The sequence below is a fragment of the Lentinula edodes genome, assembly GCF_021015755.1.
Source record: "Lentinula edodes strain Le(Bin) 0899 ss11 chromosome Unknown C8R40scaffold_3, whole genome shotgun sequence".
In the NCBI taxonomy this organism is placed as follows: Eukaryota; Fungi; Basidiomycota; class Agaricomycetes; order Agaricales; family Omphalotaceae; genus Lentinula; species Lentinula edodes.
Genome location: NW_025764309.1, coordinates 144,234 through 162,802, shown reverse-complemented (window position 1 = coordinate 162,802; position 18,569 = coordinate 144,234). Strand labels below are relative to the sequence as shown.

The 18,569-nt window shown below is 45.8% G+C and overlaps 6 protein-coding genes across 6 annotated transcripts; 3 read left to right on the top strand and 3 right to left on the bottom strand.

The window, feature by feature from the left end:
• Window positions 1-2,529: 2,529 nt before the first annotated feature.
• Window positions 2,530-4,642, bottom strand: C8R40DRAFT_1158292 (putative heat shock transcription factor; the record flags this gene model as incomplete). The annotated part of the gene is made up of 3 exons (XM_046229718.1): window positions 2,530-4,092; window positions 4,146-4,296; window positions 4,455-4,642. 3 exons carry the CDS (start codon window positions 4,640-4,642, stop codon window positions 2,530-2,532), a joined length of 1,902 nt encoding a protein of 633 aa, XP_046090660.1.
• Window positions 4,643-4,968: 326 nt separating this feature from the next.
• On the bottom strand, window positions 4,969-9,599 carry C8R40DRAFT_1034753 (kinase-like domain-containing protein; the record flags this gene model as incomplete). Its single annotated transcript, XM_046223451.1, has 10 exons — window positions 4,969-5,071; window positions 5,174-5,268; window positions 6,216-6,357; window positions 6,946-7,043; window positions 7,546-7,634; window positions 7,700-7,766; window positions 7,856-7,965; window positions 8,082-8,381; window positions 8,494-8,605; window positions 8,670-9,599. The coding sequence occupies 10 exons, from the start codon at window positions 9,597-9,599 to the stop codon at window positions 4,969-4,971; spliced, it is 2,046 nt and encodes a 681-aa protein (XP_046090659.1).
• A 2,036-nt stretch (window positions 9,600-11,635) lies between these two features.
• Window positions 11,636-14,299, top strand: C8R40DRAFT_1158290 (vacuolar amino acid permease; the record flags this gene model as incomplete). The annotated part of the gene is made up of 17 exons (XM_046229717.1): window positions 11,636-11,861; window positions 11,913-12,029; window positions 12,089-12,148; window positions 12,201-12,285; window positions 12,414-12,440; window positions 12,487-12,522; window positions 12,581-12,646; window positions 12,699-12,720; window positions 12,777-13,145; window positions 13,200-13,217; window positions 13,270-13,323; window positions 13,431-13,465; window positions 13,518-13,692; window positions 13,744-13,792; window positions 13,844-13,985; window positions 14,090-14,215; window positions 14,266-14,299. The coding sequence occupies 17 exons, from the start codon at window positions 11,636-11,638 to the stop codon at window positions 14,297-14,299; spliced, it is 1,641 nt and encodes a 546-aa protein (XP_046090658.1).
• A 720-nt stretch (window positions 14,300-15,019) lies between these two features.
• C8R40DRAFT_1034604 (uncharacterized protein) lies at window positions 15,020-15,383 on the top strand (the record flags this gene model as incomplete). The annotated part of the gene is made up of 2 exons (XM_046223441.1): window positions 15,020-15,268; window positions 15,321-15,383. The coding sequence occupies 2 exons, from the start codon at window positions 15,020-15,022 to the stop codon at window positions 15,381-15,383; spliced, it is 312 nt and encodes a 103-aa protein (XP_046090657.1).
• A 165-nt stretch (window positions 15,384-15,548) lies between these two features.
• C8R40DRAFT_1034808 (uncharacterized protein) lies at window positions 15,549-17,247 on the bottom strand (the record flags this gene model as incomplete). The annotated part of the gene is made up of 9 exons (XM_046223459.1): window positions 15,549-15,666; window positions 15,723-15,840; window positions 15,900-15,959; window positions 16,007-16,020; window positions 16,069-16,143; window positions 16,196-16,856; window positions 16,906-16,987; window positions 17,037-17,106; window positions 17,174-17,247. The coding sequence occupies 9 exons, from the start codon at window positions 17,245-17,247 to the stop codon at window positions 15,549-15,551; spliced, it is 1,272 nt and encodes a 423-aa protein (XP_046090656.1).
• A 519-nt stretch (window positions 17,248-17,766) lies between these two features.
• Window positions 17,767-18,523, top strand: C8R40DRAFT_1158287 (uncharacterized protein; the record flags this gene model as incomplete). Its single annotated transcript, XM_046229716.1, has 5 exons — window positions 17,767-17,889; window positions 17,955-18,095; window positions 18,152-18,195; window positions 18,258-18,327; window positions 18,374-18,523. The coding sequence occupies 5 exons, from the start codon at window positions 17,767-17,769 to the stop codon at window positions 18,521-18,523; spliced, it is 528 nt and encodes a 175-aa protein (XP_046090655.1).
• Between the last annotated feature and the right edge of the window lie 46 nt (window positions 18,524-18,569).

Here is an 18,569-nt window from a genome sequence, read left to right as displayed (position 1 = left end):
TATTCTTGACGCTGAGGACCATAACACATGGCGTACTGTATTATAAACCTGATCATGACGATTCATACATAGATAGAATCAGAGTGTTGAACTGCCGAGAATTAAATTAAAGTAAGTACCCAGTCTGAGTCCGAAGGGGATCAAAGGGGATCACTAATCTCATACCCTGGTATAGATATTAAAGCTCGAGAATAGATGATTCACAAATCCCGTACCAGGTAATGAACCATGTCCAAGTGCCGCAGCTCTCCGCCGCTTTGATGTACTAGGCCAATCGTGACAGAGCTATATCAAAGCGGTTTAGAGTATGCAGCACTTGCATGTGCAAATCCAAGTTGGGCCGTGGTCGGGTGTTTCTTGTCCCACTGGCTGGACCAACGTTGGCCATGTAAATGTGTCTGTCTGCTCTTGGAATGCTTCCGCAAAGGAACATGCGACGTGAGTAGGTAATGATAATGCATTGGCGGAGTAAAAATTTATCTTCCGTTCCATTATCCATAACAATCCGACGTAAACCAAAATCTGCTCAATCCAACGGATAGCATTTTTGGTGTGCATCTCTGTACATCGTCGCTTTCAATGTAACGGTCAAGGCTTCCGTTGTTATGCGATTTTGAGTAAGTGCTTTACAACGACCTGCGAGTCTATGCATAATCATATGAAACTGCAGGCTATCTGCAACGCTAAGCCCTAACTTGCACACCATTATTTATGATACCTCTGAGAGACAGGAAACACTTGCGATACATGTTCACTGATATCTTGTGTTCAGTGACAATTTTTAGAAACTGGCTCAGTGACGGGTGCCTATGTACATAGAAATTTGAACCCTGCTTTTTTGCTGATACAGTCAGATACAGTCAGTACGTCCGGGGACATTTGAATCGAACATGCTTATTTGTACTCCTGTCCCCGACGCTGGACAATGCTTCAGTAAGTAGTGAGTAATGCGCACATAGGCTCTGGTGTATGCTCCACATTTCCGTCCATTTTTGTAACAGAATTGAACAGGTGACGGGAAGGTATGGAACTTGTACGAACACAAGGACACAAGGGAACACACCGGTGTGTTATGAAAGGCTCGTAAGCCTGTCAATAACAAATGTCGATGACCCCTTAGTACAGAGTGTTGATCCTCTTTACACAGCGATTACAACAGCTCGGATATGAATTCTGAAAGGCGAGATCAGTACAAAATTCGCCACTTACCCAATGCGAAATTGAGATAGAACGGACACGTGTCTTCATAATCAGCTGTAGTTGTCGAACAATGTAGCAACCTCAGTAGTACTGGCAGCCTGAGGAAAGAGGCCCCGAAACGATGGTACAGACACGGGAAAAGACACACCAAAGGGTCTCAGGCAAATAATCACGAGTGGCAGAAATTCGACAAGCGCTAGTCCTCGGAATGAAGGGTCCTCATCTACTCTAGCAATTTGGACGGCTGATGCTCTGATGATTGAGTTTTGTTATCGAATTCTTCCAAACAGAAGAATGGCATTCATTATTTCGCTCGCAATTTTCATGGCACAAAAAAATCCCATGGCGGTGTTGCCCAAGTTTACATGGCCCGCGTTAATTCCAGATATATTGCGTAACGCTCCGCTATTGAGTCACTTTCCAGATTTAGATGAGTGCCGTAATCTGGATTCTCTATCTGGATTTCTGGGTCAAAGATGTTGGAACAAAGTAATCGATATCGGACGCAAAGATCAATAAGCCTGACGCCTGACCATCAGGGCATGCGCCGTTTATTTCACCGTAGTTCAGTGGGCCTCGCGTATACAAATATATACAAAGGCGCGACAGACAGGAACAGAAGTTTTGTTGAGTACAAGAAGAAAATAAAATTTAAAGCGAAAACAGGCTTCGCAGTCTTCCGAAATCCCGATTCCGAGGATTCCAAAAACGTGAGCACGAACGTGAGAACGAATCACGATCAATGATCAAACTTTCTGATCCTTCAAAATGCCAGCCGGATGGCTATTAACGGGATGAACACATGCAAGGTTCAGCGAGGCTTAGCGCAACAGTAGGCAAGTCTCAGCTACGATGTGCTGCGATAGCTGCGATGATATTGAATGCTGAACCTTAGTATGAGCTCATCACGGAACTTCCCAGTGAGATAGCAGATTGTTTCCGTGGAACATTTCCAACAGACGATTGATCGATAAACTCGATGAGTCTCGAAAATAGCAACAGATGGTGATGAAAATGCAAGAACAATTTTGAGCACGTACGATATGTATACTGGCGGACGCATACATGGAGGTAAGTTAAGGAGCTGAGGTAGGAAAAAAGTCCATTAAGTGATAGCAAGACAAGATGTGGAGTACGATAGCAGCACGGGTATAATCAGGGAAAACACCGACGATGAGGTTCAAATGCAAAAGACGCTGCACCTAAACATGACGTTCTAAAGTCGAGAAAAGTTTTGAGAACCGTCTTCAGGATAGAAATCCTCATCCACAAACGAAAATATAGCATGGCATGCACGGAGTCGCATTAGAAAAGGAAGACACAGCGGTATTACATCTCTTTTCCGTATCCTGATTGAAGGTCATGGTTGTCCATTGAAACAAAGCCATAGTCCTGGTCGTAGCCTCTTACCATGGCAGTGTCCCCGCCCATCCCTGCACCTGAGATACTAACTTCATAGGTGCTTGCCCCGCCATCCATTGGGGGGGTATTCGCTTGAGACGAGGAACTTGCGACACTCATCGATGAGGCTGCTGTGCCAGGGCGTGCACCCGTGCCATGTCTACTATATGTATCGTGGATAGATGACATAGATGAGATTGACGACGAAGATGGCACACTTGTGAGAGAGGGTACCGAGATCGACGACGCAGATGGAAGTGGGGAGTATGCGAATTCTGACGGCGCGTTATGGTATGAATAAGGAGATGGTGAGCTCGTATCAGAAGAAAGCTGCATCATGCTTCGAGCACGAGGAAGAGACGACGGCATTCCGTTATGATGGGCCTGATAATGGCCATTATGGGTGTTTGGGTGCCCATGATGCATCTCAGGTTGTGGAGAGCTAGAAGGACGTTGATGTTCAGTCAGTGACCCACTAGAAGACGAGCCACCGCCGTTTTCGTAAGGAGATGGATAAGGGCTCATGACTTGTGAATGTCTGCGATGACGCCTTACCATCATAGTGGAGGTGTTAGTTGAGTGATAAGGCGACCGCGACAGCCTCGGGCTGGGCGAAGAAATTTGTCTGTGACTCGAATTAGGTCTAGAAGAAGACGCATACTCATCGTATGTTATCGGATATCCAGACTGTGAACGAGAGTGCCCTTCGGGTGACAACGAGGACGCCGAGTGCGGTTGCTCTGAGGAGTGTAGAGGGATTGAGGAAAAAGGCGAGCTATAGCTGCTGCCTGAATGAACAGCAGTATTGATCGTCGGCGTAGGACGAGCGTTCTGGTTGTAGGCGTTAGAGCCATTAGAAGAAGGGTTAAGAAGGGACGACAAGCTACTATTGTGAGAAGTCGACGAATTCCCGTTGGAAGGGAACCACTGGCTACCAGATGTATCTTGGTAACTGTAGTTATGATGCATCAACGGTTCTGCTCGTGACGGATAGTTGTACGAGGGAGAGGTAGGAGAGTCTTCAGATGGAGAGAGAGGATGATGTCCGTAACCTGAATGTGGCATGTGATGTGGCTCCGAAGGTACAGTAAGAGGCGGAAGCGAAGTGCGAGAGTAATTCGATACCCAGCCCCCTGAAGCTGCGCTCTGAGAGAGCGGGGTAAATGAACCTGGGGCGGAGAAACCTCTCGATCTACCAACGTGATTGGCTAACTTCGAACTATTCATCCCAGAGGATGGCACTGAAAGAGACACACTACCAGGGCCTAACCCTGGGATGGCAGAGCGCGGAGGTGGTATAATCTGCTGCTGTTCTTGCAGATCGCGCTTTCTGGGCTTGGGTAGACGCGGCGGCACGCGTCGTTTGAAGTTGGCAACAACTTCTGGTGGAGAATGGCGGTTCAGGGTCGGATGAGACCAGGTACTGGCGTCGGGATCATCGATTGCTGGATCAACATTGCGCAAATTCACCTTGCGCATAAACCCATAGATCTAAATCAAATCAGATTACAAGCACAATAGGAATTATTACCTCCAGTACTCACATTGAGCTGCCTTGAGAAGCTTGCAAAACGAGATTGGCGGTAGATGGAGGGCAGAACGTGTAGCGCGAGTTGCTCCGGTCTTTCGACAATGATATGTTCGCCTTGTGGATCCCAACGTATCATATGCTGGTTCTCAGGCCGTTCAAGAAGACTGATGTTCGTGGAAAAATTTAGAAAACGCAAATGAACGTATCGAAGAAGCATTATCCTTACGCATACAGCTTTGTCAAGAAAGTGGCTTGTGGCTAAAATCATATTTCAGAATAATGGTCAAAGCGCAAAAAGAAATCGCAAGCTTAAAGCAAGAACTGAGAATGGAAAGAGAAAAAAATATTGCCAAAGAAAAGAACAAAGAAAAAAGCAATGATCACCTTCGAATTCCCGGAATCAGTCTTCGGCGAAGCAGAATCTTTAGTGGGGCCCGACTGATCATTGTCAGCGTCGCTGTTGTCATCGGCGTAGACCCGATTGTTGTACGGTGGATACATTTCAGCCATAGTTGGATGTAAACTGAGCAGCGTTGGGTTCAATCATCAAGCTGTAGGGGGTTTATGTACTTTCATAGAGCCCGGACGGAATGCTTTCCTCCACCGCATAAGCAACGTAATTTGTGCCAAAGATCACACCGTGATGAATCTGAGATCCACCTCGGAACCCTCGGTGTGACATGCGTTATGTACCTTATAAAGGTCACACCCTCAGCATCGTCCCATGGCAGTCAGTTTCTGATTTGAGTTCTATTATGGTATCCTGTCCGCTCCGCCTCCTGGAGATAACCTAAAAATGCAGTATGGAGGTATAGTGTATGTACTATAGCCCGAATCTATATATCCCCTTCGTGGTGCAGAGTGACACTGGAAAATCCCTCAAACAAGTCGCCGCCGCCTTCAGTTTCTCCTATCGGTGTCCCAGGTGTAGATTGGCCTCTTGATCTTGTTCGTCCTGGTGAACGCGTTGAGTTGGATGGCATTCTCGATGTCCCCGGACCGTTAAGAATTGGGGCACTGTGTGGTGGATGATTCGGGGACAGCATTGATTCCTCCTCCTCCAGGTGTAGGGAATGTGATTCTTTGATATGCCGAAAGTTTACTGCGTCCACTCCGTTGGATGATGAAGGGATGATCTACGGTAATGAAAACAGTCAGCGTCAAGCACAAACCAAACACATGTCAACCCCCCAAAACCAGCAAATGAGAGTAAACGAGCATATCAAGGCAATTGACAAAAAAAGAAAGTAATGTGCAAATCGATCAGAACAATCCATCATGCCCAATGACCGATAAAATCCGTGAAAGACATAGATCCCTTGACCTAGATACCTCCGCGATATCTAGGCGCATCAACCAGATCAGCGTCGCATGCCGTTTGCTGTGAAGAAGAACTTCGTCGGGCATTATAGCTGTGGGGGGTTCAATAGAGCATGTACGCAAAGATCTCGATGTCAGATCAATCGCTTGTCTCGAAGAACCATTCGCTAGTCTCGTCGACAATATAGCAAGCAGACTGACACCACAACACAGAATCATAATGAAGGAAAATGGGCAGCTGAAACGACGACCTGAATGCCTGCCAGACAGCCCATTCAAACAAGGAATCGCAAAAAAAAAGACAAAATCTGATTGGGTGAACCGCAGAAGCAAAAAAAAATTCAGGGACAAGAGCAGGAGCAACCCGTTTGATCAAGGAAGAAAATGGACAGCAAAGGCACAAAGAACAATATTTCCCGAGTAAGCAGAGGAACACAAAAGGATCAAAATGGGTTACATAGCTCCATGTGAGAGTTGAGTGCATCGCGAAAGAGACTGTCGCTTGCATTCAATGATGGCCACCTTCAGTGGTCCACAAAAAGACTCGCAACACAGACTGTTGCGCGTACGAAATCAATGTCAAAATCAAAGAGGAGAAGTGACGAAATCTAGATTGACGAAAATCATAGAAGGGTACAAATGACGGAAGATCGTCGTTAAAATTGGTCGACAAATCTCGACCAGTGAAGCCGAAAAAAACCGGCATCAAACGAGTTCAAATAGCAACGATCCCAACGACAGGGACTCAGGGAGCAACACCCACCGGTGGTTTCATGTTCCTCAACAGGCCCCAATTGACCTTGGCAAACCATTTGTGTTGCTTGACTTCGCTGGCACCACTGCGACTACCTAAACGAGTGGATTCGTTTTTGTCCAATAACCTTGTGACACAGTCCTTGCCTGCACTAGAGATTATGAAAGTTTGATAAGCAATACAGGATAGCATAGATGGTCGGGCATAAGACGTAAACAGCATTGCGGCGGGTGTGACTAAGTGATGCGGCAACAAGGTGTCGATAGATAAACCAAAAGAGGAGCCAAAAGGTCGGAAAAGGTTATCCTGAAGCTATAGGCGTATCTGACGAGGTTACAAGGTACAAAAAACTGCAACGGTGTATAAACGGCCGGCTAGGGAGCAAGAGCCTCCATTACAGCCAAAAGTATATCGATCAGAAGAATTCGATCAGATTCAAAGCACTCGGAATCCGAACACGAATCGAACTTCCCAATCCCGGTGCTAGACTGGTCAATCGAGACTAGACCAGGAAAATAAGAGCGCAGAGACAAGCCCGCGTGCTTGAGAAAAGCAGATGGCAGGTGTAGTCACACCAGAAAATGCAAGGTTTTCGACACAGAAGTTGAAACGCGGATCATTCCAAGGAAGGTAACCAAGCGCCGCAGAGAACCCAAACATGATTCTCCAAAGTTTGAAATTTGAATGCGACATAAAGAAGAAACGCAAGCGCCAACAAGATGATAAAATGGACACTCACGCAGAGACTTTGGGTGCATCCCGGAAATGGACAGGAAGCATACGAATGTTGGCAAATGTATCTGTCCGTGCTTCGCCCTTGAAAGGAGTCGTAGCATACTTTGGATATGGAAATAAGCCAACGGAGATATCGCAAACCGAGGGCGAGAGCAAGTAATGTCCGGAACCATATCCGGTGATAATGGTACAGTAGACGTTTTGGGTGTCAAGATCAAAACCGTCGTGGGTTGGGAGAGCAAGTTAATCCATCATTGTACAACGTAGAGCCATTCCGGAGTAGGCCAAAGGCATACAGTTTAATGGTACCCAATTGGCGGAAATTAGACGGTCGGTAGTATTCGATAGATTGTCCCGGATCAAGCATTCAGTTCGATAGAGGAAAACGGAGGAGGAGAAGTTTGTACGTCAGAAAAACGATTAAGGATAGAAAGAAGACGAAGCAAAACGTGAAGCGAAGTCAATGACCACCATCGCGGCATTGCATTGAGCGTAAATGAACGACTGCCACTGTTAGGCAACGAAGGAAAAAATTAAGAACCCGGGTGGGTTTGGCCATGATAATCGCGTCGGACTACAAAACAAAAAGTATGAAGGCACGTACAATCATCTCGTAAATGAGTATGCCCAGTGTCCACCAATCTACAGAAGCTGTATGACCTTGAGCCGCGATCACTTCAGGTGCAATGTATTCTACAGGCAGACGCCGTGATTCGGTCAGTCAGATATCTGAACACAAGTCCCTATGACTCGCTCACCTTCAGTCCCAACGAATGAGTTTGTGCGGAAATTTGACGTACATGCCATTGTGTTTATCAGCGGGACCTGAGACGAAGAATCAGATTAAGAATCAAGTCGATCAGCCGTGATGAAGTTGTCTGTAGAAGTACTGGCATTCGTGGTGGATTACTTACTCCATTGTGCTCTGAATGAACCATGGCAGGGGCTGTTCCAGAATCGCCAAATTGCTTGGCCAAATCAAAATCTGACAGCATTATGTGCCCAGATTGGTGTAAGAGTATGTCTAAAATGTGGTGGAAGTTAGTAAATAGGTTTCTTGGTTGTGAAAGACCATTGAAGGTCGTGCTCCTGATCTCCTGATTATAGGGAGAGTGTACACAGAATTAAGACCAAACTCACTTTCCGGTTTTAAATCCCGATAGATAAAGCCCATGAGATGTAGATACTCCAAGGCAGCCACAACCTCCGCGGCGTAGAATCGAGAACCATCTTCTGAAAGGCATTTTCCCGGACGTGTCTGAAGTGCACGAAAAAATTCTCCACCCATGCAATACTCCATGCAGAAGTACAGATAACCTTCTGACTGGAACGAGTGATAGAGGGTAACGATGAAAGGATGATTCGCTGTGGCAAGGATCTCTTGCTCAGTTAGTGCGCGCTTGATTTTCTTTCGTTCGATCATTTCTTTCTTTGACAATACTGGGACAATGCAAAAGGTAACTAGTCAGCATATCAATATCATGCAAAGGAAAAGACGGCAAATTAGGGGAAGCGCATGTTTCGTCTTAGTGACTGAGAATAACCGAAGTACCTTTCATTGCAAAAAGTTTGTCTGTCTTTTTCTCCCGCACAAGATAGACTTTGCCCACATCGCCTTTCCCGAGCATCTTAACCTTGAGGAAACTTGATGGGCCAACTTCGACCTGGAGTTCACAAGAAGGTCAGCCAGCTCTGATGTCCGAATATGAAATGAAAGAGCAGACGCACCTGTCGAACTTTGATTGAATTGCTCGAATAAGTCCTTCGAAAGGCAATTTTCCCCGGCCCTTCTATCTGACCATTACTCACTCGTGTCTGAGTCGATGGTGATAACGACGCGCCATGGAATCCATCTGGCCGGGATAAACGGTCACGAGAGGAGCCTGATGAGAGTGTCTCCAAGGAATCTGTACCATGTTCAGTAGAAGATGATGGTAAAGGCGGGACTGCTTCCGCAGGTGCAAGAAGACCATTCTTGGTTGTGGCCGAAGTCGTACGTGAGCCCAAGTTGAAAAGCCCTTTAGCATTTGGGGCAGAGGCCACTCGACGAATGAAACGTGAAGCTGACGCTCCGACTGACTTTGGTGTGAAAGGACCTGGACGCGAAGAGGATGTAGATGGTGGAGTAATGGTGAAAGATGTATGGGAAGGATCGGCTGTTCGGGGTTTTGCGCTTCCTGGAATACGCGATAGCGCAGTTCTCTGCTTCTCTGACTTGGTACGAGGCCTGGTTCGGGCTGGCGTAGAGAGAGCATCAACAGAGTGCTGGGGCCGTAAAATGCCACTTGATGATTTTACTGGAGCTTTTTGATAGGTTAGCTGGTTCGGGGTGACTCGGTGAGAATCACTTGAAGGCGTCCTAGAGGAGTTGTATGATGAACGTTGGTCAGAAACAAGGGAAGCTGGTGTCAAGGATGGATTTGGGGTATGAGGAGTGGGCGGACCTCCAGTAGAGGAGGTAGCCAGGCTTGTATCGAGTGTAAGAGACGATGAGTTGGCTGAGAGTTTCCTCGAAGACCCGTTCGCGAATCGAAATACTGACTTCCAGGTGTGCGTTGGACTAATTCCGTGCGTTGGACTCTTGGGAGTCGGGCTGGAAGGGGCATCAATCTCCGGTGAGTCCTGGCCACCTTTGGCTAACGGGGATGATGAGGGCATCTCAGAGTAGAAGAATAGATGAATGTTTGAACCGTCAAGAAGATTAAAATCTGGTTCCTTCGACTGTACTGTACATCTGCTGTATATAGTACAAGCATTAATATTTCTGAAGCTTATTCAGCTCAGCGTCAGTTTCAGCGCTTGCTTACTTTTCACAACTGGTTACTGTATGGTACCAGTAGCAGTATTGTAGCAAACTAGGCAAGTCCTTGTGGGCACAGTCGTGGACAAGAACACTTCTCTGTTGTAGCGATTCCTGAATCTGCTGACTCTGCGGAAAACTAGCATCCAATTTGACTTGACGCAACGTAGGCCATGCTCTGAGCTTGGGTCTTTCTTTTCCTTCGAACCTTCATCGATGCTTCATTTCATGACATAGAAATCGAAGTTCCGCCCTGGAAACGAACGCTCTTGACATGGTGGCTTGTTTCTTCTGTTTGCCCAGTCCCACAAAGTCGGCGAAGAGTCGGCTTGACCCGTGCAGCAGCTGTTAAAGCCTAGAACTTGAAGGCGTCGCAATCACACCTTTTAAGGAACCCAACTACTTGAAACTCATCTACGTCAGGATATCACCGTTGAGCTCGGTGTAGGTACCCAGCTATCCCCAAAATTCTGGGACTTCACAAGCATTTGAGAACACGGAAAGTAATAAAAATGATGCTACTTAATGAACCAGACGAGGCTACGTTAACATTGAACATTCAAAATCGAAACGTTCCAGCTTTTCGTCTACATATCGCGATCGTCGACCGGATGCATTGATATTTCGTACGAGAAGGATGTAAAGGCATTCCAAGCAATACTATCCAAATTCATAAACATCGTCATTACTTCCGAGCCCTGCTAAAGAAAGAGGAAATGTACCCTAACTGATGGTGCTACAAGCTGAGAAAGACTTGGGAAGGGGACCCATGAAGAATAAATAATACTTACATACATCTTTTAGTTTACTCACCTGACAAAATATTTAACCTGGCCGACTGCGGGTGTGATAATATCAGTTCAGCCATCCAACAACCTCCCCGAGGTTTGATTTTAAATTTTTATTGGCAGTAGTCCATAAAAAGAATCAGAAAGAATCAGATCGAAATAGTTACCCTAGTTAGTCGGAGTTCCCTTTCCCGAATGAGAGACCAGCTCATTCGTCGGCAGCCTGACAATAGAATCCGACGCGCCTCTTGAGGAAGAACTACGCTGTATGAGATTGCGTGGGGTAAAGCGGTATGCTCAAATAGTTTTGACTCTAATAAACACGTGGGTGTCCCTCTTTTGAGTCTTGACCTTGACCAATTTGAAGCCATTGCACCTCTCTATGTCGATCTCGAGCACAAAAGTGTAGCTATTCAGTTCACTTACCTTCAGTTTTTTTCAAAATCAGGACTTGCGCGGTATATACTTGCCATCCCATCGGAGACCACTGGCAGGTACTACGTTAGGTCCATCTCTATCGGGTTTGCTCTTCTATCCACAAGTTGACAATTTTGCATCATCAACGCGGGTCAGAATTGGAACGACTTCGGACCCGTATCATTCAGCATACGATGCGTATCTGGATTGTCAGCAACACCGAGCACAGAGCGTTACCCATTTTGGTGAGATTCACTTCTTCGCGACTGCTACGCTATTCATACGCCTCGATCTCTTAGAAGTACCTCTGAGGAGAGTCTGAAGTACTTACCGAAGAACACAATCCTGTCGAAACATTCGTACAGTAAAAGGACAGTAGAAACCATCCTCCCCGATTTCCGGCCGGTATGCCCTTTTGTCGCCGATGAAAACGGAAGTTTACAAGCTCAACTGTTAGTGACATGTGTAAGAATCGAATCTAATTCCACCTATTTCATGTTATGCATTCTTTTTCTGTGCCCAACGCTTCTTGAATTGCTAAAGTTCCTGTTTAAATTCCGGCCTCTTTCGCAAAATTCTGCCTTTCCCCTTTATCACACACTCAACTGGCGGAAGAAGAGATCTTGCCAGGGTATCAAAAATTATAAAAGCGGGCCTCAAAATACCCGTCATATCCCTCTTCATCTCTGATGGCTGTCTACAGCAGACCGGCGTCTATGGAAAGGATACCACTGCTGGATGATGTGCCATTGACGTATAACGCCTTTGACGATGGCGGCGACTACACGAGCGATACGTCCACACTTGCCGAACCGGAAGCTTCCGAGCCACCGTCATTGAACAAGTTTTCCCGACTCGAAACTTGTTGGATCCTGGCAGGACTCTGGAGCGCGGTCTTCCTCGGCGCTCTCGATGGTGTGTGTGGGCACAATATCCAATACCTGTCTGACATTATCCTCCCGGTAGGCACCGTTGTAGCTACTCTGTTATCGCCCATTGGAAGCCATTTCAACAAGTTAAATCAATCTTCGTATATTGGGACCGCGTATCTACTTTCTGTATGTTGTTTCACTCCTCTCTATGGTCAGTTAGTCTTCGATTGTTTCTATGTAATGTTGTCTGTATTGATCTTACATCCCTAGGCCGCCTCTCTGATATTTTAGGTCGTAAAGGTGCCATGCTCTTAGCATTGACGCTCTTCGGTAAGTTTTTATGAGTCTTCGAAATCAATCCAAAGTTAGAGGTTGCTTCGAGGTTCTGGGACCATATCTTGTGCGCTCGCCCCTACAATGGAATCACTTATCGCTGCACGAGCCGTCGCTGGTATGGGAGGAGGCGGGTATGTCCCTTTTTTCCTCTTTCAGAAGAAATTTAATCTGATAAGACCATTGATAGTGTCATGACCGGTTGGTCACTCGACTTATTTCGATAATTCACGTTCACTGACTATCAGTGACCAGTATCTAGTATTGTCGTCACCGATTTGATACCTTTGTGAGTATCATGAGCGAATCCGCGCGCGGTGTCTAATATCAAGCAGGAAACAGCGTGGGCTGTATCAAGGAATGGCCAACATGTAATTATTATTTTTACGCCTTTGAAGTAATACATATGACTCACAATTCCTCTATAAGATTATTTGGTTTAGGTGCAGGAATTGGAGGTCCTATCGGAGGTTGGATCAATGATGTATTTGGCTGGTATGGTCAAATGGATTGGTACTGAGTTGCTATCTCTCATACTATTCTTAAGGCAAGCGGCCTTCCTTTTCCAGGTCTAGATATTTCAATCTTTTCTCTGCCGCCTGAACTCATCTCGGGTAACGCTTAGGCACCTATACTTTTGTTTAGCTTCGTCCTTGTCGCGTTGAAAGTTAATATTCAACTTCCATCGGACGTGCAAAATCAATCGCTTACAGACAAATTACGACGCATTGATTTCCTTGGCTCGTTGACTTTAGTTGGCACAGTCGGTTGCTTGCTACTCGGCTTTAGCTTGAAGACAACTGCAGAAATGGCATGGTCTCATCCGCTGATCTGGGGGCTGTTCACCTCGAGCGCCCTATGTGGCGTGCTGTTCATAACAGTTGAAAAATTCGTGTCTCCGTATCCGGTTATGCCTCTACGTTTGATCACACAAAGGACACCGCTCGCTGTCTCGATGTCTAATCTGTTCGGTAGCATGGCTGCATTTTCAACGGTATGATTTATCAACTTGAATAGTGTGGGTGATCAACTGACCAACCTCGTCCAGCTGTACAATATCCCCTTGGTGAGTAGAGTCTATTGGATGATTTTTCTCCGACTCTCATGGAAATTGGCAGTATTTTACGGCGGTTCGTCTCTATACTTCAGCGAATTCAGGTGCGTTGCTTGTCGTCCACTTACGAAACGACTGAATCACTCGTTATCAGGGCTTCATCTACTCCCTCATTCCGTAAGCTCTCCATATAATTGAATATTCGTCAAAATGAATATCACGTAGGTCGCCATATCTTCTGGAAGTGTTTTTGCAGGATGGCACGTTTAGGCATCGTTCGGGTTCAATTCTATGACTGATCATTAATATTAGGATGATGAGGCGCACTGGGAAATTGTACAAGCTTACGCTATGCTCTGGGCTCATGTGTATCTTGGCTAGCGTATCTGTTGTTTTCTGGAACGAAAACACTTCTCCGTTCCATCTGTGGATTGACATAGTGCCTCAGGGCTTTGGTATGGCCAGTCTCATCACTACTACGTTGATCGTAAGACGAATATCTCCCACTCACTCGTTGTGAACTTAATTCAGTCTACAGGCTATGATTGCTGGGGTGTTAAAGGAAGATATGGCCGTAGCCACTGGAAGTAAGCGCGCTAAAATCATCACCAACCGATTTATTCATCGTATTCCATCAGTCACGTATCTTTTTCGGACTACAGGTCAAGTGTTGGGTGTAAGCATCTCTGGGGCGATATTTCAGGCGGTTCTTTTGCAAAAACTACGACTCAGGATTCAGGGTCCTGGCTCAGCGGAGGTATGTCCTATTCTCATGATCATGTGTTGCGAAGTCCGAGTCCCTGATCATCCGATATAGCTCATTTACGATATACAGTAAGTTTGGTCTCGATTCCAACATAATTTTCACTACTTAAAAGCTGCAGACATTCGACGAACATCATATCCACTCTTGATCCACTGCACAAGGTTGCCGCCATTGAATCATACGGTGACGCTTTACAGATTGTGTTCATCTGTCAGGCAGTGTGGAATTTCCTGGCATTCCTTTGGTCAGTCCTTTGATACCATCTGTACCTAATGCTTCCTCATCGACTTCCAGGTGCATACCGATCCAAGAAAATGTGTTACCATAAGAAGGTCCGAACTTCAACTGCGCCCTTCACATCACTTAGACGTCGGACAACGAATAAATTGTACTCTAGTTAGGTACCTTGTGTATTTAGAAATTCCCTGCCTTGTGAGGAGCGGTACTGTTGAATTTTAAACTACGAACTATCGACGTGAGGACACGGTGATGGAATCATTCAAATAATATAGACAATGTATGATCCGGAACATCCAAATTTGCAGTGTCGTGACGGAGAGACCCACGATGGAAGATTGAGCACAAGCCCATGCGTTACAAATCTGTCTCCTCCTCCTCTTTGGGTGAAGTTCTCATTCCGGGCGGTTTTTCTTCGATCCACTTCCTGTGTTTCCGGGAGATGACAACTACTTCCCCTCCTTTAATCAATGAGTTTTTATCCGGATCAGCAAATCTTCTGCGTTCCGGTCGTGCTGGACAAGGTAGTACGTTGGAAGCTGACACTGTAAGGACAGTAGCAAAAAATGTGATGCTGAAGAGAGACGTGATGAATGTGCGCCCTTGGGCGAAGCGTAAAGCTCGGTTTCTAGACATCCTAGAACTAATTCGACTTAGTAAAAGCTTTATGAAGAAGGATCTTATTGCGCACTGAGGCTCCAATACCCATGGCTGTTGCCCAAAAAGCTATTCGATGGTTGGTGGCGTAAGTCAAGGTTGAAACCGGATTTGATTGCATAAGCAACTTTTTCCTTCTTACATTGGATCCGCTATGGGACTACGCCCAAATATCCGAGTGCTCAGAGACATGAAAGCTCGGCAGGGCGTTCTCGATAACGAAGTGACTAGGAGAGCCTATCTTTTCGTTGCACGTAATCAAAGTCTCCCTCCCCAAATTCGTCATCAAGCCCAATTGCAGCTCAACACTTTCGGGCGTTACACGCGACCTACAACAGTAAAGAATAGATGCTATGAAAGCGGTAGAGGAAGAGGTATCATGAGTGAATTTGGTCTCTGTAGAGTAAGTCCAGTCTTCGATATTGAGATTCAACTGATTCTCTGACTGTGTGTAGTACCAATTTCGGTTAAAAGCACTTGCAGGACTGTTGAATGGCGTCAAGAAGGCATCTTGGTAATACTGTAGTGCGTGTCAATCTAACTCTCTCCAAGTAGGGTTATTCTCAAATTGATTGTCAGTGTTCTAGAAAATACTCTACCCTACCTCTCACTGCCATGAATATTGATACATTTGTGATCACGAAAGCCTAAAAATGTTGAATCTGACATTCATTTACTCTATATTAAACTGCATTAGGGGAATGCTCTGCGCTAGCAATGTCGCTCAAACGAAGTTCAGGTTCACCCCTTTCCCTCCGCCAACGATTCATTATATTTAATGTGGCCTGTTCAACGAGGAATCTGGATATTCATATCGTTAATATTTATATGACGGACACAGAATTGTATCATATTACCCGTATTTGCGCAGCCATTTCTCATTGATCTCCCAATTACTGTGGGCTAAAACGTCGTCTCCATGTATGGTGACCGCATTTCGATATTCCAACAGACAATCTACCAGATCGAACCTGGCTAAGGGACCTTTATTAAGAGGAAGGGGAAAGGCACAGAATGCAACATAGGAGCCTTACTTCTCAAAAGAATCATTCGGTCGCGTAGTTCCGGATGGAGGATGCGGTCGATAACACTCTCTGAGTTATTCGTGAGCGATGAAATATGGCAGTGTGACTTGACATACCATGGGGCACAGTCCTAGTAAAGAATCAAGAAGAGACGCGCTATAGATAGGAAAATTCTCACCGTTGAACTAAAGTAGGTCGTAAAGAAGAAGGTAAGCAATATGCACTGTTTCTTTTGAAGTTGTCCAAATGATAACTACCAGAAAATGTCAACATTCTGATTTGCGGAAGAAATAAGCCCTGCGTACTGAATAAGTTTATAAGCTTCATTCTTATTGGGATCTTCGTCGTCTTCCATCTGTTCAGGAGATGGCTGATCACTCGATCTTGACTGCGTGTTTGTGACCGAAGGGGTTGGTGGGAATGATATCGGAGGGAGAGAAGATTCGAGATTCATATGACCACCTGGGATATATGGGTATCCAGAGACATTTGAACTTGAAGGACCCCCATATTGAGGAGAAGTACTAGAACTAGACCCCGACATAAACATCGGAGAGCCATTGCTGTTGCGCATGATATCGGAGAACATTGTACGCCCATCATGAGAGTTGGGTCCTTGGTAGAGGGTTGTGGAAGTTATGGGGCTGCTACTCATTGGTAAGAGCATGGAGTACGAGCTGCCAGCGTCAGCGGCGTCATTAGTACGAGCCTTCTTGTTCAGCGAAGAAGAATCATCCTGGTCCGCGGTCCGTTTCTGACCAGGATTCAATATTTCCGTAGTCGCTGTTACCTTCTTTCGTCTCTGGTACCCTTCCCAAGCAGTATCTGTTTCCGACCTGTTGATGAAGTTATTGAAGTCGGACATCTCCCATCCAAGTTTAGGTAACAATCCTCCAGCGCCTTCCCCTATGAAAGCTGAGACGCTCCGAAGGAGACTGCGGAGGGTCTGATTCTCCTGCATCAAGTCTGAGGGAATCACTTAGTCAAGGGGAACAATACAGAAGATGCAACAAACCCTTCAGTATATTCCTCATTTCACCCATAGCCTCCTCTTTGCCACCTGAAAGGATCTCGACCCTCGCTTCAAGGTCACGGATCTGGAGTAATTGTTAGGAATGTAAAGACGAAGCAAATGTACCAACGAACTCGCTGTTGTTTCCTGAGACGAAACTCCCTTTGAGCAATACGGTTTTGATCCCTTCTGGCCGCTTGAGAGCTATGATCATAAGCAAAACTAGTAAGCAGCCTTGACAGGGAATGACGAGACCGCGATTACTACATACTTTGGATTTTTCTTTCTGCCAGGTTTGCCAGGTGGAGCGGAATCTTCTCGAGATTCTCCATCGCTCTGAACCATTCAATTGAGTACATCAGTGCCAAAAGAGATAAACGTACATCTGGATCATTGGAATAACCTCGTTCCGTAGTACCCTCAGCCATGTTGGGGATTGGTGAAAAGATTTGCGTAATCTTGATTGGATTGCTGTGCAGCGCGGCAAACCAAGTCACATGAGTGTGGCGCCTTTTTTGTCATTGTCAATGACAGTGTTTGCCACTGTTCATTCTGGTGAGGTTCGGGCCTGTTCGGGCACCAATGATCTACCACTTGACGGTAACCTACATACTGTCTGTCTCAAGCGTGAATAATCCTGGAACAGAACACTATCTCGTGGTACGAAGGTTATCCTACCGACCCCACTAGGGCCCAAGTGATACACATATGTTTTTTGCGGTTTTTTTGGTCGTTGATCGATTTCATTTCCGTATCGGTATATCTCCTACGCTGAAGGGGTTACTCCGAGCCGTACGCGGTGGACGTACACCATTCAACATAGATAAGTATCCAAGGAACAAGCTTAGCTTTCCGTTTTGTTCCATGTCTACCGCCGACTCATTTGTCCTTCAATTCGTCTTTGTGCCCTCAATCGACGCCGATATGCGAACCTTCAAAGTACATCTGGTGTCTGATGGATCTCCACATACTACAGAGCTATACCGCGTTCGTTCGTTCTTTCTTTTCTACATGTTGTCCAATAATCTGATCCATGTCGTTGAACTTCTTAGTTTCACCATCCAGTTACTGGCCTTAGCCATGGATTAACTACCTTTCATCGCCAAAACCTGACTACCAATATCTTTGAGACTGCTGGTCAGATCGAGTGGTCATCAGACTACAATGCTACCGTTCACTTTGGACTGGAAGAGGCGATTGTCATTCCTCCTCGTATCCTTTACCAAACTCAACAGGAATTTCATGACAGGTTCACATTCGTGATCTTAGAAAGGCGAAAAAATCAAGCAGTCGGTCTGTAGATTCCCTATAAATTTATGTATACGATCTTTTTGTGAAAACGAATGTTTTCTCAGATCTCGTCGGTTCAAAGCGGCAGGTTCCGAGTATAAATGGAAGATGGCTTCCGATTCAGTAGATCTTTTTGTGGGTATCATAGCTCTGAATTTGACAGATGCTAACCTCTTACAAGTGTGTTGACTCTCGGGGCAAAGTCATTGCTTCTTGGAACCAAGAACAGTCAAATTTACTAGTTTCCCCCAAAGGAGAGTCAATCCTAGACCGATTAGTTGTCACTTGTTTTCTCAACTTGTGGGCGTTGAGGCATTTGGGGCAGTGGTGACGTTTAAACAAGTTTAATTTAATTGATGGTGCAAGTCCTGTCTTGC